This window comes from Oryctolagus cuniculus, chromosome 3 (genome assembly GCF_964237555.1).
Source record: "Oryctolagus cuniculus chromosome 3, mOryCun1.1, whole genome shotgun sequence".
NCBI classification, from domain to species: domain Eukaryota; kingdom Metazoa; phylum Chordata; class Mammalia; order Lagomorpha; family Leporidae; genus Oryctolagus; species Oryctolagus cuniculus.
In genome coordinates, this window is record NC_091434.1 from 90441988 (window position 1) to 90462076 (window position 20089).

At 43.0% G+C, this 20089-nt stretch overlaps 1 protein-coding gene across 3 annotated transcripts in view; it reads right to left on the minus strand.

Moving 5' to 3' along the window:
- Positions 1 to 20089, minus strand: part of RIF1 (replication timing regulatory factor 1) — a 77917-nt gene that overhangs the window by 45464 nt on the left and 12364 nt on the right. For all 3 annotated transcript variants that reach the window (XM_008258578.4, XM_008258579.4, XM_002712162.5), the window contains exons 8-10: positions 19357 to 19449; positions 5599 to 5737; positions 2853 to 3004 (exon numbers count right to left, since the gene is read on the minus strand). In XM_008258578.4, the coding sequence (XP_008256800.3) occupies positions 2853 to 3004; positions 5599 to 5737; positions 19357 to 19449 (384 nt within the window). The remainder of the gene's footprint in view (positions 1 to 2852; positions 3005 to 5598; positions 5738 to 19356; positions 19450 to 20089) is intronic.

Consider the following 20089-nt stretch of genomic DNA (forward strand, 5'->3'; position numbering starts at 1 on the left):
AAAAAAACTGACATCCAAAATACTACTGGGAGCAGCACTGTGGCATAGTGGGTTAAAGCCCTGGCCTGAAGCGCCAGAATCCCATATGGATGCCAGGTCTAGTCCCGGCTGCTCCACTTCCAATCCAGCTCTCTGCTATGGCCTGGGAAGGCAGCAGAAGATGGCACAAGTCCTTGGGCCCCTGCACCCACGTGGGAGACCCAGAAGAAGCTCCTGGCTTCAGATCGGCGCAGCTCCGGTCGTCGTGGCCATCTGGGGAGTGAACCAGCGGATGGAAGACCTCTCTGTCTCTACCTCTGTCTTTCAAATAAATAAAATAAATCTTTAAAAAAATTTTTTAAATTAAATAAATTTATTAAAAAGAAAACACTGCTGGCCCCAAGCATTCCAGATGAGGGAAACTACTGAAATAAATTTTACCAGCTGCTTCCAATCATATAAACAAGCTAAAAATTAAAATCGAGAAATTAACATTATAGCACTATGTGACAGTGTTACAAAAGTATTATCTGTGTATCTGTCAATTCTAAAATTATATTACATAAATAACTTTTGTAAATGTCAACCCAAGTTTTGTATGACATTGGCAGACTCCAATTCTTAAAGCACTTTACAGATTATCAACTAGCACTATGAAAAAAATCAAGTTAACTAGAAAACAAGAATTTTGGGGCCTGGTGCTATGGTGTTAACAGGTAACACCAATGCCAGTCTGAATTCTGGTTGCTTTAGTTTTGATCCAGCTCCATCCTAACCTGCCGGGGAAATCAGCTAAAGATGGTCTAAGTGCTTGGGCCCATGTACCCATGTGGGAGACCAGGAAGAAGCTCCAGTCCTTGTGGTCATTTGGGGAGTGAACCAGCAAATGCAAGATCTCTCTACCTCTGCCTCTAGGTAATTCCACGTTAAAACAAAAATAAAATGAGAATTTTGGATGTTTTCATTCTACAAACATCTTTTAAGTGTTCGAAGAGATAAATATTTTACCTTGACTGGATACTATGCAAGATATATATGTATCAAAATATTACATAGTGTTCCATAGACAATTTTTGTGTCTCCTGAATTTAAAAAATTAATGAAGAGTAAACTTTTAAGATCATTTTTACACTAGTCATATAGTCACTGAATAAATTATTCCAATTAATGTTAGACAACTAGTTAAGATTGTCCTATTTATCCTATTAGGACTTCACAATTGTAGAATTTAGAAAACTGATGGTCCCCATTATATACTACCACCCAAAGCCATTTTTCAGTTCCTTTATGTCATATCATGTTTAAAAGGACTTACTAAAGTTTAAATCATTCTCTTTTTCAAGAATGCTTTTCCTTATATGCATTTATATAAAATCTTAAGAATACAAATTCACAATTAAAATGTAGCTGAAAATGCACAAGAAATCAAAAAGGTAAAAGTTATCAAAGCTACTCTTTCCAATTGCTTAAAAAAAATTGGCCGGCGCCATGGCTCACTAGGCTAATCCTCCACCTGCGACGCCGGCACCCTGGGTTCTAGTCCCAGTTAGGGCGCCGGATTCGGTTGCTCCTCTTCCACTCCAGCCTTCTGCTGTGGCCCGGGAAGGCAGTGGAGGATGGCCCAGATGCTTTGGTCCACTTTGGTCCCTGCACCTGCATGGGAGACCGGGAGGAAGCACCCGGCTCTTGGCTCTGGATCGGTGCAACACTGGCTGAGGGGGCCATTAGGGGAGTGAATCAACGGAAGGAAGACCTTTCTGTCTCTCTGTAACTACCTGTCAAATAAATTCAGAACCAAGGACAGAATTAAAGTCAAATAGGTCTGGAGCCAGCGCTGTACCCAGCAGGTTAGCACCCTGGCCTGAAACACTGGCATCCCATATGGGCGCTGGTTCGAGTCCCAGCTCCTCCACTTCTGATCCAGCTCTCTGCTATGGCCTGAGATGGCAGTGGGGATGGCCCAAGTCCTCGGGCCCTTGCACCTACATGGGAGACCCGGAAGAAGCTCCTGGCTTCGGATTGGCACAGCTCCGGCCATTGCGGCCATCTGGGGAGTGAACCACTGGATAGAGGACCTCTCTCTGCCTCTCCCCTCTCTGTGTAACTCTTTCAAATAAATTTTTTTTCTTATTATTTAGTTTATATTAAGACTTCAACAGTTTGCACCCACACAGAACATGAAGTGTAAAATACTGTTTGAGTACTAGTTATAGCATTAATTCACACTGAACACCACATTAGGGACAGAGATCCTACATGAGGAGTAAGTGCAGTGACTCCTGTTGACTTAAATAAATAAATCTAAAAGAAAAAGTCAAATAGGTTTGATAATATTAAATTTTATCTAAATGCCCATGAAGAGATCTAAATGTGTGCGAAATTCGTAAAATATTAACAAAAAAAATCAAAATAAAATTATTGGTTATCACTATATAGCCCAGAAAAGGAAATAGTTTATCACTATATAGTCCAGAAAAGGAAATAAAGAACTGATTAACTTTATATCTACTCTATATAACACTTGATTTCTTTCTTATAATGTTTCCACAGCAAGAAATTTGACCGCAGACTAAAAAGGCTTTACAGGGCTCTATTTTAGGAAACTTGAAAATATTCCTTGTAGGAAATGATTCAAGTTCTATGCCAAGTAGAATTCCATATATTGTGGCCTACAAAGACAAGGGTATTTCCAAAAGTTCCTACAAAATGGAAAGTTAAGTTTATTCTGATGCAAAGCAAAATACAGAACCAAAAAACTGCAAAGGTCGTTCAGTTTTTCAAGATAATGTGTTTTCCATGAAATTCAAGATCCTTTGTAGATACCAAAATTAGCACAAAGACTATACTGGTAAAAGCATATTAATAAATGTTACCTGTTCAAAATTAGCAGCAAGATGAGGTCCCAGTCTCATCAATAAATACCACCACACTTCTAGTTTAGTTAATGCTAGAGTTTCTGTTCTCACATGGATGGAACTCAAAGGCTGCATCAACAACTTGAGTCTTTTTGCACTACAAAGTATATCTTAAAAGAAAATAAGCACAGAAATAAGATTTAAGAACTAAACACATTTTTAAGAGCAGCAATGCAGCAGACTCCTTTCACCATGAGTGAGTACTGAAAAATTTTAAAGCAGGATCAGACATTTAGAATAGCAATTAAGACTCTGGTTAAGAAACCCACATTCCTACTCACATCAGAGTACTTAGGTTCAATTTCTGGCTCCAGTCCCAGCTTCTGATTCTAGCTCCTGTCAAACTCCTGGGAGGCAACAGGTAATGGCTCAAGTGATTAGGTCTCTACCACCCACATGTGAGTCTTGGGACTGCACTCCTGGCCCCCTAGATTCTGCCTGGCCAAGACCTGGCTATTCTAGGCATGTGGGGAGTGAGCTAATGGACAAGAGTTCTCTCAAATATTTTAAAATAAATTTAAAAAGGTGGCCGGCACTGTATCATAGCAGATAAAACTACTGCCTACAATGGCAGCATCCCATGTAGGCACAGATTTGAGTCCTGGCTGCTCCACTACTGATCCAGCTCCCTGCTAATGTGCCAGGGAAAGCAGTAGAAGATGGCCCCAAGTCCTTGGGCCCCTACACTCATGTGGGAGACCAGGAAGAAGTTCCAGGCTCCTTGCTTCAGATAAGCCCAGCTCCAGCCATTGCAGCCATTTAAGGAGTGAACCAGCAGATGGAAGACCTCTCTCTCTGCCTCTCTCTAACCCTGCCTTTCAAATAAATAAATCTTTTAAAATAAATTCAAGCTATCACTGTGGCGCAGCGGGTTAAAGCCCTGCCCTGGCCTGCTGTGCTACCACCCCATATGGGCACCGGCTCAAGTAATGGCTGTTCCATTTCCCATCCAGCTCCCTGCTCACGGTCTGGGAAAGCAGAGGAGTACAGCCCAAGCCCAGTACCCATGTGGGAGACCTGGAAGAAGCTCCCGGCTTGTGGCTTCAGCCTGGCCCAGACCCAGTCATGGCTGATGCAGCCATCTGGGGAGTGAACCAGTAGAAGGAAGACGTGTCTCTCACTGCCCTTCTCTGTAACTTTCAATTTTTTTGCAAAAATTTGTTAAAAAATTAACTACCTGGTTGTTCCTGTTCTTCTTAAAAGACAATGGACCAAATCACCTGTGTGCCATAGGCAATTTTCCCACAAGAAAACAATCAACAATGCAAAAAGCATCTTTGCCTGTAACAGCTGAGAAGATGTGACTAGCATCCAGTTGGTAAAAAACCGAAGACACAGAAAAATTTCATAGAACACTCAGCAAAATGCTCAAGAATTTGCTCAGTACAAAAAAATTTTTGCTTTCTAAAGTGCTGTCCAAGGTGCTCTGGTATTCTCATTACCTCCATCTGACAATTAGCAGCACATTTTTACATTATGACCAATAAGGGTTGGGTCCAATACTGTGGCAATAACAGGTTAAGCTGCCACTTGTGACATCAGCTTCCCAAATGGGCAATGATTTGAGACCCGGCTTCCCTATTTCCAATCCAGCTCTCTGTTAATGCACCTGGGAAACCAGTGAAGATGGCCTAAGGACTGGGGCTCCTGCCACCCAACTGGGAGGCCTAGATAAAGATGCTGGCTTCAGCATGGCCTGGCCTAGCCTAGCCCTGGCCATTGCAGCTATTTGGAGAATGAGCCAGAGGATGAAAATTCTATCACTCTCCTATGTTTTTCAAAGAATTAAAGATATTAATAAAAAGGAGTATGATACTTTAAATTCAAGAATTTATGCTATCAAACATCACTGCTGTTGGGGCCTTTCATTTTATGTTGGAAATCTAAAGATACATTTAGATTCAGGTCTACCCTACCTTAACAATGATCAGACTGTAAAATTCAGCATGAAAATTAAATCTAATTCTTTAAACAAAATGTTTATACTAGATATACAATGTTAAGAACTGGAGATACATAAAACTAATAGTTTGTTCAAGTATCTTATAATAAAGACTTGAAAAAGATTCTGAAACATCAGGCAAGCCTTGTATTTGATAGAATGGCACTTTTCAATGTTTCTTGTAACTACTTTCATTTAGCTATTTCAATTAACACTTCTGTTATAAAGCAAGATCATGTGGGGGAACTAAGTACTCAAGACACTTCCTTTTTGGAATTCCTATTCCTCAGACAGATGTTGGCCCATGGTTGAGAGGGTATGGTGAGTCCTGGGTCGCACTCCCTGTGCCTCGATTCTGCCTGGTCCACTCTTGGCCATTACAGGCAGTTGGAGAGTGAACCAGAAAATGACTGGGAGCTCCTTCCCTGTTCATCAGTCTCTCAAATTTAAAAACAGAAATGGGGCTGGTGCTATGGTATAGGTTAAGCCTCCACCCGCGGTATTGGCATCTCATATGAGTGCCGGTTCAGGTCCTGGCTGTTGCACTTCCAATCCAGCTCCCTACAGATGGCCTGGGACAGCACTGCAAGATGGTCCAAGTGTTTGGGCCCTTGCATCCATGTCGGAGACCCAGAAGAGGATCTTGGCTTCAGATTGGCTCAGCTCCAGCCATCGCAGCCATTTGGGAACTACACTAGCGCTCTGTGCCTCTCAAATAAATAAATCTTTTCAAAAAATAGAGAAAATTTAAATATTACTTACCCGGATTTAAAGCAAAATTATCTATTAAGCTCTTCCATGCAATAAAAGCTATTTTTTTAATCATAGGTGTTCCACTACGAAATCCTAGTTCTTCCAGCTGTAATAAAGAATTGATGAAGCTTCCACTTCGATGCAAGGTCTGGAAGAGAGAAAAATCATTTAGAAGCTACTTATCTGTAAGAAACTATATACAGATAAATAGTATCATCCATCATTCATTCACTTAATATATGGTCTTAAGAGTCCAAAATGTAATACAGATAAACTACCTATAAAACATTAAAAACAGTAAACGTTAGACATGTGTTTAGTGTAGCAGTTAAGACACAGTGTGCAACACCTGTAAACTGTTATCCAAACGTCTAAGCTCGATTCCAGCTTCCTGTTAATGGGCACTCTGGGAAGCAGAATTACTGACAACGATTGGATCCTTGCCACCCACATGGGAGAACCAAACCAATTTCCTGGTTCCTGGCTCTGGCCTGGCTCAGACTCAATCATTGTGGGCATTTTGAGTGTTGACTGTACGCCTCGCAGATAAATAGTGCTGTAACAGTTAAGTAACATTTTTAAGAATTTAGTAAATATTAGACTTGTATACACATTCAATATTCAAGATTACAAAACAGAAAGCTCTATAAGTATGCATAACACAAGAATTCTAAAATACTAGAGGAAATCAGGAAGAAAGAGATAAACCCCAAATTTTTATCAAGGTAAAAATCAAAGACAACAGGTACAGGTTTGAATATCACTTATCAAAATGCTTGAGAGCAGAAATACATTGGACTTTCAGAGTCTGGAATGCATGTAAATGTATTAATGAGATTATCTTTGGAATGGGACCCAAATCTAAACCAAACTTTGCTGATGTTTTATATACCTTATACACATAGCCTGATGGTAACATGACTGTTTTGACTGCAACTTGTCACATGACATCAGGTATACACACAAGTTTTCCACTCATAATGGATATATGAAAAAAAGAATCAACACTGGAAAGATATTAAACTCTAAAACCATTAAAAACAATCTTTCTGGGGCCAGTGCCAAGGTGCAGTAGGTTAATCCTCCGCCTGCAGTGCCGACATCCCATATGGGTGCCAGTTCTAGTCCCAGCTGCTCCTCTTCCAATCTAGCTCCTCTCTGCTCTGGCCTGGGAAGGCAGTAGAAGATGGCCCAAATCCTTAGGCCCCTGCACCTGCATGGGAGAACGGAAGGAAGCAACTGGCTCCTGGCTTCAGAACAGCACAGCTCCGGCCATTGCAGCCATTGGGGAGTGAAACGACGGCCGCAATGCCTTTCTCTGTCTCTCCCTCTAACTATACCTCTCAAATAAAAACAATCTTTCCAGAAAGACTAAATTAGACAGGAAAAATTATTGAAAACCTGATGCAATGAATAAAAAGCAATGTAGAAAATGGTAATACCTGCTAATACAATGGCAAAGTAAGATCAAAATCAAGAGTACTGGATAGGGGCCACTACTGTAGCATTAACAGGTTAAGCAGCTGTCTGCAATGTCAACAACCATTATAAACACTGATTTGAGACCCAGCTGCTCCACTTTTGATCCAGCTTCCTGCAAAGGTACCTGGGAAGCAGTGGAAGATGGCCCAAGTACTTGGGCCACTGCACGCTCACTCTTTCCCTCTTAAAAGTATTGGGTAATTCCCAAGATGGTAGAATACAGAGGGAACTTACTGCTGTAGTCTAGGGAAAGACAGTTTAAAAAAAGTAGAGTGTTCAACCTCAGGGAAGAATTAGAGAGAAAACCCCAAAAGAAATTCCACACAAATTAGAGGGACATTGTGGACCTATGTTGAGGGTGTGGATGCACACAACTCAGGACCCCAGTGGCCAAGAGCCTCACCACCAACTTTGGAGAGTGATGTGAGACCAGATCGCAGCAACCCAAGCCACTAGCAATAAAGCTACGGGAAGAGGCTGGCGTGAGCCTGGCTTGGAGCGTCACGGGGGACAGTGTGCCTGCCAATCTAGAGGGGAGTGCATGTTTCTCTTTCCCCGACCACCCAGCCCCAGCGTCCCGTAACTAGCCAAGAGAGGGCGCACACCATTTTGGAATTATGTAACAGCTGTGCCAGTTTGTATCTGCAAGCCCAGCAACCAGCCATGCTGAGACACCCATTCTTGGCTAAGAGAATTGACAGGGGCTGGGTGCTCCTGACTGTGGGAGCTTTGTGTGCCAGGACTGTTAAAACACTGTGGCTGCATGGGAGAGCTAACGGTGTAGCTGTGACTTTGAGCAGTCATTGTGGTAGGCTTTTCACACTCGGGGCTTCCCTGATTTCCTGGTAGGGTCACTGCTGCGGGACCCACGCAACACCATGAACCGCATGGATCCTCTGAGCGGTTCTTGTGACAGCATGGACAAATACTGTACCCCGTGGGGCTAGCACACAGGCATTGGTCTCCTTTGAGGGAAAGTAAACCTGAGAATACACCCACAGCACAGGAAAAAACCTCCCATGTGATTTAAAAAAAAAAAAAATTACCATGCCCAACCTGTGTGTCACCTTGGACACTCTCTTACTCTCTTCTACCTGCAGCACTGAACACAGCTCCCTGACGACACCTAGAAAACGCCTCTATGTAGTCAGTGAAAGAAGGGACACTCCAGTAAGCCACAAAAGCATTATCCAAATATAAAAGCCAAAGGTAGAAAAAAATATAACTCTACAAATGCCTAATAATAAACACAGTAATTCAAGAAACAAGAATAAGGAAGATAACATGACGTCTCCAAGGAGAACACAACACTTCAATACTAGAATGTGAAGATGAAGAGCTTGACAAAGTGCAAGAAACGGAATTCAAAAAACTGATCGTAGGATTACTTAAAAGTAATCAGAAGCAAATCCATGAACTAAAACAAATTCATACATGACACATATAAAAATTTTTTCCATGAAATTGAGATTTTAAAGAGAAATCAAAACAAACTACTGGAAATGAACTCAACAGAATAAAAGTGAGGTGGAAGGCCTTAGGACCAAACTCGGTGAGGCAGAAGAAGCAATATCCAAGTTAGAAGACAAATCTCTGGGAATTTTACAGTCAGAAAAAAAAATGTTAGAAAACTAAAACAGCATTACAGATTTATGGAATACTATAAAATGACCCAATATATGGGTCATAGGAGTTCCTGAAGGTGTGGAAAGGGAATGGATTAGCAGATCTTTTAAGTGAAATTATAGAAAACTTTCAATTTGTAGAAAGGGGCAAGTACAGGAAGCACACAGAACTCCTAATGGACATGACCAGAAAAGATCTTCACCACAACATTGTAGCCAAACTCTCCACAGTAAAACATAAGGATTCTAAAATATTCAGGACAGAAATGCCAGAGTAATTTCAGAAGATCTCCAATGAGACTTACAGCTGACTTCTCATCAGAAACCCCACAGGCTAGGAGAGAATGCTGACATAGTCTAAGTCTTAAGAGAAAAAAGCTGTCAACCCAGAATATTTTACCCTACAAAGCTCTCATTCATGAATGAAGGTGAAATAAACCTTCCCACAAACAGAAATTGAGCAACACTTGTCCACCCTTACAAAAGATGCTTAAGGATGTGCTATACACAGAAACAAGGTCATCAGTACAAAAGATGAAGACAGAAAATCTCCTAGTAAAAGTAAAAATGAAGTCCGAAATAAACATTGGAATATTTATGGAAAAATTTCAGGGCCACGTCATTATTTATCAATAGCCACCTTGAATGTAAATGACTTCAATTCTCCAGTTAAAAGAGACAGACTGAATGGAACAAACAAAACCCATCTATTTGCTGCCTACAAGAAACACATCTCAAAGATGCATGCAGACTGAAAGGATGGAATACGTTATTTCATGCTAACAGAAACCGAAAAAGAGCTGGTGTAGCCATCCTAATATCAGACAAAATAGACTAACAAAAACTGTTAAAAAAGACAAAGGGCATTATGAAATAATTAAGGGATCAATTCAACAAGACGATGTGACTATCAATGTATTTGCACCTAATCACAGCACACCTAGCTATTTAAAAAAAAATGTTAAAGGATCTAAAGGGAGAGACAGAATCAGATACAATAGTAATGCGGGGGCTTTAACACCCCACTTTCAGCAATGTACAGACCAACCAAACAGATAATCAACAATATAGACCAGATGGACCTAACATATCTACAGAACTTTTCATCCCACAGTTGCAGAATACACACTCTTCTCACCTGTTCATGGAACCTTCTCTAGGATTGACCACATGCTAGGCCATAAAACAAGTCTCAGCAAATAAAAATAAATCAAAAATCAAAAATCATGCCATATATCTTCTCTGACCACAATGGAATGAAGCTGGAAATTCACTCAAGAATCTCTAAAACATATGCAAACAATGGAAACTGAACAACATGCTCCTGAAGAAATCAAAAAATGTGGAAATAAATGAAAACGACAATACTTCATATCAAAGTCTATGGGATACAGCAAAACCCATATTCAAGGAAAGTTTTTAGCAACTGGTGCCTACATCAAGAAACTGGAAAGGCACCAAATAAACGAGCTATCAATACATCTCAAGGACCTAGAAAAACAAGAGCAAACTAAACTCCAAACAAGAATAATTAAAATGAGAATAAACAAAATTGGAACAAACAAAATGACAGAAGATCAGCAAAACAAAAAGCTGGTTTTGAAAAAACGAAATAGATATACCAACTGCCCAACCAACCAAAGAAACAATAGGGAGAAGGCCCAAATGAATAAAAGTGATGAAAAAGGAAACGTAACAGACACCATAGAAATAAAAATCATCAGAAATTACTACAAAAAGCTACATGCCAACAAATTGGGAAACTCAGAAGAAATGGAGAGACTCCTGGACACATACAATCTTCCTAAACTGAGCCATGAAAACAGACCAATAACCAAATTGGAAAATCAATCAGTAATACGGACCCTCCCAGCAAAGGAAAGTCCTGGACTGGATAGATGGCTTCACTGCTGAATTCTACTTGACATTTAAAAGAACTAACATTCTTCTCAAGCTATTCAAAACAATTGAAAAGGAGGTATCCTCTCAAACTCTGAGGCCAGCATTACCCTAATTCCTAAACCTGAAAAAGAAACAGAACTACAGACCAATTTCCCTGATGAACATAGACATAAAACATCAACAAAATACTGGCCAAACAAATCCAATAACACATCAGAAAGATCATCCGCCTGAACCAAGTGGGATTTATCCCTGGTATGCAGGGCATGGTTCAACATTCACAAATCAATGTGATACATCACATTAACAAATTGAAGAACAAAAGCCATGTGATTATCTCAATAAATGCAGAGAAAGCATTTGATAAAATACAACACCCTTTCAGGATGAAAACTTTAAGCAAACTGTGTATAAAAGGAACATTCCTCAACACAGTGAAGGCAATTTATGACAAACCCACAGCCAGCCTACTAATGAATGGGGAAAAGTTGGAAGCATTCTCATTGAGATCCAGAACTAGACAAGGATTACATTAGGTATCCTAATCCACTGTTAGTGGGAATCTAAACTGGTACAGCCACTGCGGAGAACAGTACGGAGATACCTCAGAAATCTGAATACAGACCTACCATATGACCTAGCCATCACACTCCTGGGAATTTTCCCAAAGGAAATGAAATCAGCACATGAAAGAGTTATCAGTACCCCTTGTTTAAACTGAAGACTAGATAAAGAAATGGGTTATGCACACCATGGAGTACTATGTAACGGCTGAAAAATTCTGTTGTATGCAACAAAATGGACGAAACTGGAAAACATACTCAGTGAAATAAGCCAGTCCCCAAAGCAAAGGACAAATACCATATGTTCTCCATGATCTTTTAGGTGCTCTGTTATCACAGATCATCCATAGAAAAGAAATTAACACATCCAGATGCAATGACTTTGAACAGCCCTTAACAGTTGAGGAAATTTTTTTCAGACATTTTGTTGAACTCTTTACTTCATATAGCTAAATCTTCTGTGATTAAAATAAATTGAAAACATCTTCGTAAAAAACTAGACATAGGAAAGGGAGGAATTAAGAGGGGGTAGGAGTGTGGGTAGGAGGGCAGGTATGGTGTGAAGAATCACTATATTCCTACAGTTGTATTTACAAAATGCATGAAGTTTATATTCCTTAAATGAAAGGTTTCTGGGGAAAAAATTACATGATATGTATACTACGGACTACTACACAGCAGTTAAAAATAAAATGAGGGGCGCCAGTGTCCCATATAGGCACCAGTTCCAGTCCCAGCTGCTCTTCTTCCAATCCAGCTGTCTGTTATGACCTAGAAAAGCAGAAGATGGCCCAAGTATTTGGGCCCCAGCACCCATGTGAGACCTAGAAGCAGCTCCTGGCTCTGGATCAGCCCAGCTCCACCCATTGCAGCCATTTGGGGAGTGAACCAGTATATGAAAGACCTTTTTCTTTCTCCCTCCCTTTCTGTAACTCAACCTCTCAAATACAAATCTTAAAGAAAAACGAAAAAGAAAAATCCTGGTGCCGGCGCTGTGGTGCAGGGTTAATGTCCTGGCCTGAAGCGCCGGCATCCCATACGGGCGCAGGTTCTAGTCCCGGCTGCTCCACTTCTGATCCAGCTCTCTGCTATGGCCTGGGAAAGCAGTAGAAGACGGCCCAAGTCCATGGACCCCTGCACCCACGTGGGAGACTCGGAAGAAGCTCCTGGCTCATAGGTCCAGATCGGCGCAGCTCCAGCCATTGTGGCCATTTGGAGAGTGAACCAGCGGGTGGAAGACCTGTCTCTACCTCTCTGTAACTCTGCCTTTCAAGTAAGTATTAAAAAAAAAAAAAAATGGCTATAACCGGAAAACATCATCATACTTTCCAAAAATGACAAACACCGTATGTTCTCCCTTATCTATAATAAAGCACCTAAAACAATCTATAAGTGAAACTGACACTTTGAGATGCAAGAACATTGAACTCCTCTGTTTTTATACTATTTTTGGAACCCTTAGAGTTAGTCATGTGTATAAAGTTAATTGAAAATAGATCTTTGTAAAAATTAAGAATGGGAATAGGAGAGCAAGAAGAGGGGTAGGAGTGTAGGTGGGAAGATCAGTATGTTCCTAAAGGTTATGAAATTCATGGAGTTTGTACTGGGGGAAAAAAAAGTATTGGGTAACTTCAAAAATACTTCCAAATATTGTACATAATGTGGGGAGCAATCCGGACTAGACTAAGTTACTCGAATTAAGACTTATTCTATGCATCTGCTCTCCCACAATGTGGCGTTGGGAGAGAAGTAAACAGCTTCCGCACAGCTGCCTCCAGTTCAACTGATAAACTGTAGGACTTGCTCCTGATTGGAGGAGAGTGGCGTACTCAGCGTGTGGGCAGCCGAGTTAGGATTGGCGGAGGAGGACTATAAAGGAGGAGAGAGACGGCATGCACCGGGAACATCTATGGGGAACATCTAAGGGAACCCGTGCAGCCCCCGAGAAAGCCGGCCGGCGGTGCGCCGCTCCCCTGCGGAAGTGGGGAATGTGGCCAGGGGGAACCGCCCTTCCACGGAGGTGGAAGGGATAGTAGCCAACCCGGGAAGAACCAGCAGCAAACCCGGGGAGGGCCGAGCAGACGAAAGAACAGCGCAGGGTCCTGTGTCGTTCCTCCACGAAGAGGGGGAGCGACATAATGGTGCCGTGACTCGGATAGGAAACCTAGCTCGGATAGGAAACTTAGGACGGATATGAAACTTAGGAGGGAAGAAACGGGAAGAACTAGGGAAAATATCGGAGAGAGAGACTAGCAAACAGCCTAGGGAAAAGCCGGACGAAAAGGGTGCCGGAAGAAGCTATTGAAAGCCTAGGCATAGACTCAGATATGGACTACGGGGGGAAGCTGGGAGAAATCTCTAAGGTCGAAAGCGAAAGTGAAAGCTAGAACAAACAGACTCGGATGCGGACTGTGGGGAGAGGCCAGGAGAAATGAGGGAGGAGTATTGTTGGAGGAAAGCTTGGGGAAACATACCGGGTAGAGAAAAATGTTAGGGAAATTGAAGCCGCGGGGGGCAGGCCGAGGCGGATACGAAAGCCACTTTGGGATTCTCAAGTTAGCCCGGGAATGGGGGGCGAAAAGTTGAAACCAGAAGCTGAAACGCAAGCCAGGTTGGGATCCGTCTGATTAGCCCGGGGAGCAAAGGACGGGAAGCCAAACCGTGGGGCGGAGACGTATGCTGGGTTGAATTCGCCAGGCTAGCCCGGGGAACTTAGATTGAATGCTAGTGGCGGACACGTAAGCTACGCTGTGTTACTCGTGGAAGCCGCCGCGTGCAGAGAGAGCACGGGGCGTGAATAGATAGGGAACGGGGCTGGCGAGGCCGTGGTTCAGACGCGAAAGGGTTAAGTGCGAGACCGCGGAGCGCGAGAAGCCAAGCCGCGCAAAGCCGAGCCGCGCAGATGAGGCGCGGGCTGAAGCTGCGCGGAGCCGTGAAGCTGCCGGCAGTGCGAGGCGCCGGGAAGCTGCGGGGATAAGAGAAACAGAAGTTTAGAAGTAAAGTGAGAGAAATAGGAATGTTGGCAGACAGAAGTAAAATGGGAGAAATAGGAATGCCCGGAGATAGAGAAATAGAGAAATAGAAAGGCCTCCCTACAACACTGCAATGTGAGAGCTTGGATTCGGTCTGCCTGATTAAGTGAGGCGATGAGCACGATGAGCACCTGCGGCGGCTAGCAGCTTATGCGCCGCAGGTCACCGAAGACAGGCACGAATTAACATCAGTAAGGCTTTCCCACAATGCAACAATTAGGAGGCTTGGATTCGGTCTGCCTGATTTAAGGCGGTAAGCACCAGCAAGCAGCTCGACCAAAGCATGAGCTGCAGGTCACCGAAGATAGGCACAAACCAACACTAATAAGTCTCCCCCACAATACGGCAATGAGAAGGCTTGGATTCGGTTTGCCTGATAGGTTTTGTAAGCACCTGCAGGCAGTTCTAGCAGAGCAGAGCATGCGCTGCAGGGCACCGAACACAGGCACGCATCAGCGCCTAAAAACCTCCTCACAACATGGCGAAGAGAGGACCCGGATTCGGTTTGCCTGATAGGACTTGTAAGAGCCTGTGGCAACTCTAGCAAGTAGAGCAGAGTGTGTGCCGCGGGACACCGAAGACAGGCGCGTATCAACGCCAAAAATAAAAAGAAAGGGGGATCTGTGGGGAGCAATCCGGACTAGACTAAGTTACTCGAATTAAGACTTATTCTATGCATCTGCTCTCCCACAATGTGGCGTTGGGAGAGAAGTAAACAGCTTCCGCACAGCTGCCTCCAGTTCAACTGATAAACTGTAGGACTTGCTCCTGATTGGAGGAGAGTGGCGTACTCGGCGTGTGGGCAGCCGAGTTAGGATTGGCGGAGGAGGACTATAAAGGAGGAGAGAGACGGCATGCACCGGGAACATCTATGGGGAACATCTAAGGGAACCCGTGCAGCCCCTGAGAAAGCCGGCCGGCGGTGTGCCGCTCCCCTGTGGAAGTGGGGAATGTGGCCAGGGGGAACCGCCCTTCCACGGAGGTGGAAGGGATAGTAGCCAACCCGGGAAGAACCAGCAGCAAACCCGGGGAGGGCCGAGCAGACGAAAGAACAGCGCAGGGTCCTGTGTCGTTCCTCCACGAAGAGGGGGTGCGACAACATAACTGACTGGAATGGGAGCATTATCAAACCACAAGGAAATAAAGCACAAAATAGGTAACAAGTAAACATGCATCACTAGAAAAACAGTCACACTCCTAAGAGGCTATAAACCACATACAACCTCAACAGAATGTGAAGAGCAAAAAAAATTGGATTAAAAAGTAACAAGTCTGGGGCTGGTGCCTTGTCGCACTAGGTTAGTCCTCCAGCTGCAGCGCCAGCATCCCATATGGGCCAATGGTTCTAGTTCCAGTTGCTCCTCTTCCAGTCCAGCTCTCTGCTGTGGCCTGGGAAAGCAGTGGAAGATGGTCCAGGTGCTTGGGCCCCTGCACCCACATGGGAGTCCAGGAGGAAGCACCTGGCTCCTGGCTTCGGGTCGGCACAGCTCCAGCCATTATGGCCATCTGGGGCGTGACCCAATGGATGGAAGATCCTTCTCTCCGTCTCTCACTGTATGTAACTCTACCTGTCAAATAAGTAAAATCTTAAAATAAAATAAAATAAAATAAAAAGAACAGAACAAGTTCAGGGGCCAGCGCTATGGTACAGCAGGTAAAAGTTGCTGTCTGAAGTGCTGCCATCCCATGTGGGCACCTGTCGAGTTCCAGTTGCTCCACTTCAAATCCAGCTACCTGTTAATGCATCTGGGAAGGCAGTGGAAGATGCCCCAATTCCTTCGGCCCCTGCACCCACACGAAACCCAGATGAAGCTCTTGGCTTCAACATGGCCCAGCCTTAGCTTTGGCCCAGCCCTGGTTGTGGCAATGGCAGCCATTTGGGGAGTCATCCAGCAGATGGAAGACCTCTCTCTGCCCGTCCTCTAACTCTTTCGAATAGATTTTAAAAAATAACATTCCATACAATAGGGCTAAAAAATCCTGCAATACTGCAGAAAACAATATCAATACATTCCCTGTTTCTAAACACCAGCAATCAAACATCTAAACAATTAGTCAGATTATCATTACTTGATGGAGACAGTCTGAAAAATTTTGTCGAGGCAACATCAAGTATACCTATACAAACTAGACGGTACAGCATCCATTATCAGAGTCTATTAAAAGTCCTGGCTACTCTGCTTCTGATCCAGTTTCCTACTAATGCACCTAGGAAGGTGGCAGAAGATGGATGGAATACTTGGGCTTTACCCTGCCACCCATATTGGAGACAGGGATGGTGTTCCTGGCTTCAGCCTGGCCGAGCCCCAGCTTTTGTGCACATTTGGGGAGTGAACCAGAGGATGCAAGATTCCCTGTCTCTCCCTCTCTGTCCCTTTGTCTTTCAAGTAAATAGATCTTTAAAACAAAAACATTTCTAGTCAAAAGGCGGAAGATCTGTATGATCAAACTTCATTTAGCAATGCTGTATAGTTTAAGAGACCACAAAAATGAAAGACATTCACTCTGGTGGATAACAGTTAAAATGTCAATACTACCCAAAGCCATCTACAGATAGTTTCCATCAAGATTCCAATAGTCTCTTCCACAAATACAGAAAAGTTGATCCTTAAATTCTCATGGAATTACAAGGAGCCATGAAAATTGAAAAAAAATTTGAAAATTAAAAAAGGGCTTATATTACTGATATCCAAATTTAGTACAAAATGAAAAGTAACTGAAACTTATGGTGGGTCCAGCACTGTGGTGTAGCCGGTAAAGCCACCACCTGCATTGCCAGCATCCCATATTGGTGCCAGTTTGAGTCCTGATACATCTCTGATCCAGCTCTCTGCTATGGCCTGGGAAAGCAGTAGAAGTCAGCGCAAGGCCTTGGGCCCCTGCACCTGTGTGGAAAACCTGGAGGAAGCTCCTGGCTCCAGATCGGCACAGCTCCAGCCATTGTGGCCAACTGGGGAGTGAAACTGCAGATGGAAGACCTCTCTCTTTCTGCCTCTCCTGTTAACCCTTTCAAATAAATAAGAAAATCTTAAAAAAAAAAAAAAAAAAAAGAGGGGGGGTGCTGTGGTTCACTTGGTTAATCCTCCGCCTGCGGCACCAGCATCCCATATGGGCACCAGGTTCTAGTCCCGGCTGCTCCTCTTCCAGTCCAGCTCTCTGCTGTGGCCTGGGAAGGCAGTGGAGGATGGCCCAGGTCCTTGAGCCCTGCACCCGCATGGGAGACCAGAAGCACCTGGTTCCTGGCTTCAGATCGGCACAGCACGCCGGTGGTGGCGGCCATTTGGGGAATGAACCAACAGAAGGAAGACCTTTCTCTGTCTCTCACTGTCTAACTCTGCCCGTCAAAAAAAAAAAAAAAAAACACCTTGGTAATAGCCCAGGCACATAGAACAAGAGTAACTATTCCATATATAAACTTTCAAAAATTTACATTCAAATGACTTTCAACTAAGTTACATGGCCATTTAATAAGAAGCGTTAATGAATGAATATATAATTGTATCTATTTGGGGCAGGTGCTGTGGCATAGCAGGTTAAAGCCCCAGCCTGCAGCATCAGCATCCCATATGGGCACTGGTTTGAGTCCTGAATGCTCCACTTCAAATACAGTTCTCTGCTAATGCATCTGGGAAAGCAGAAGATGGCCCACGCCCAAGTGGTTGCCCCTGCACCTACATGGGAGACCCAGAAACAGCTGCTGGCTCCTGGCTTCAGATCAGCTCAGCTCTGGCCATTGCGGCCACTTGAGGAGTGAACCCGGGGATAGAAAGACCAATCTCTGTAAACTCTTTTCTTTCAAACAATTATACGTATTTACCAGAATTTTTAAGAAGAGTAGTATTCCTCCCTTTCCCCCACCAAAAAAAACTGGTTTAGATTTAGTGTGTTTGGACTAGCACTTGATACCCACTCCAATAATGAAGTGCCTGCATTCAGTATCTCCCAAAAAAGTTCTTGATTCCAACTCTCTTCCACTGCACACTTGGAGGCAACAGGTGATGCCTCACGTAGTTCAGTCCCTCCTCTGGTTTCTGCCAGGCCATTTTGAACATTTGGGAGCAAATTCATGGATGGAAGCTAACTTTAAAAAAAAAAAAAAAACAACAACAAACTAAGATTGAAATGAATGTACATGTGTTTCAGTATTTGTGGTAGTTAAGCTTTATATTCACTCTGATCAATGAATTACTGAATACTGAGCCACTGGCCCTATAGGAAATACAAGGTTAGGTTTGAGTCTCTAGTTCTAGCAGCTTGGTCAACTGTTCAACATATAACCCTTTTTACTGATTTCTATTTAGGAAGACACTTCATTTTATTATATTTATATATACACATACACAGTTGATTCCTAACATTAAACTCATGGCCAACAGAAAAAACTAATTCCAGTGAGAACAAAAATTTAATGCACATAACTGTTTTCTTCATTCAAGAGCACATCATAATCTTTCCATGTTAAGATAATACCAGTTTTTTGTCTTATGCTCAGAATTTCAAGCAGCGCAATCAAGAAAAGCACAGACAAGGAGTGGAGAATGCTATTCTAAATGGACCTGGAAAACAGCACTTATTTAAGGTCAGAGAAATAAAAAGGCAGAGTATAACCTTGCCTTGACCTAAGATTGAGACCTCGACCTCAAAGTACAATTCTGTGCCACTCTCCATGTTTACAAATATGAAATGACAGCAACAGTAAGAATTGAATTGGGATTTACAAATGATTTTTAGCAGTAGGCAAATTTGTAAATAAAGCAAACATGAATGGTGATAGTCCAACAGAACATAAACAAAGCTGGTAGACGTTGTGATTTAGCAGGTTAAGCTGCTGCCTGGGATGCTTATACCCTATATGAGAATGCCAGCTTGGAGTCCAGGTTACCCTGCTTTAGATGAAGCTCCTGTTAAATACGCTTGAGAGGCAGCAGTTGACAGCCTAAATACTTGGATTCCTGTCACTCTCACTGGAGACCCAGATGGAGTTTCTGGTTCCTGGTTTTGGTGTACCCTATCCCTGGCTGTTGCAGACGTAAGTGTAGTGAACCAGCACATAAGAGCCTCTCCCGACTCTGCCTTTCAAATAAATAAATCTTTAAGGGAAAAAGAAAAAAAACAAGGGAGGGGGTCCATCATAAAACTCAGATGATTAACTGTGGCACTTACCTTTCCAAGAAGTTTGACAAACAAAGGCCATAATTTTAATACATAGGTCTCATTTTTATTCATAAATAGCTTCTGGAGTTCTGAGAATAATTTCTACAAAAAGCAAAATATTTACCAAATAAAATAGAATGAGAAAAAAGTCCACTATCGAAGTCTAGAAATAATTTTCAAAAATTCTCTTAGACAAATAACTTCCAACAAAATAGCCCTCCTCAAAAAAGCATGAAAATTTTTTAAGTATATAACACATCTGAAAAATTTTACAATACTTGAACACAGACACTCAAGTTCTACCATTAACATTTATTGAGTTTGTCTTATCACTTATCTGGCCACCTTACCATTCACCAATCCAGTTTTTCCTACCACTTATCCCAAAAAACTTGATCATACACATCATTAACTATAGTTCCAAAATAATATATTAACTCCTCAAACTAGTAGTTACAGGGGCCGGTGCTGTGGCACAGCGGGTAAAGCTGCCGCCTGAAGTGTCAGCATCCCAGATGGGTGCTGATTCAAGCCCTGGCTGCTCCACTTCCGATCCAGCTCTCTACTATGGCCTGGGAAAGTATCAGAAGATGACCCCAAGTATTTGGCCCCTGCACCCGCATGGGAGACCTGGAAGAAGCTCCTGGCTTTGGATCAGCCCAGCTGCGCCCATTGCGGCCATCTGGGGAGTCAACCAGTGGATGGAAGACTTCCCCCCTCTCTGCCTCTCTATAACTCTGCC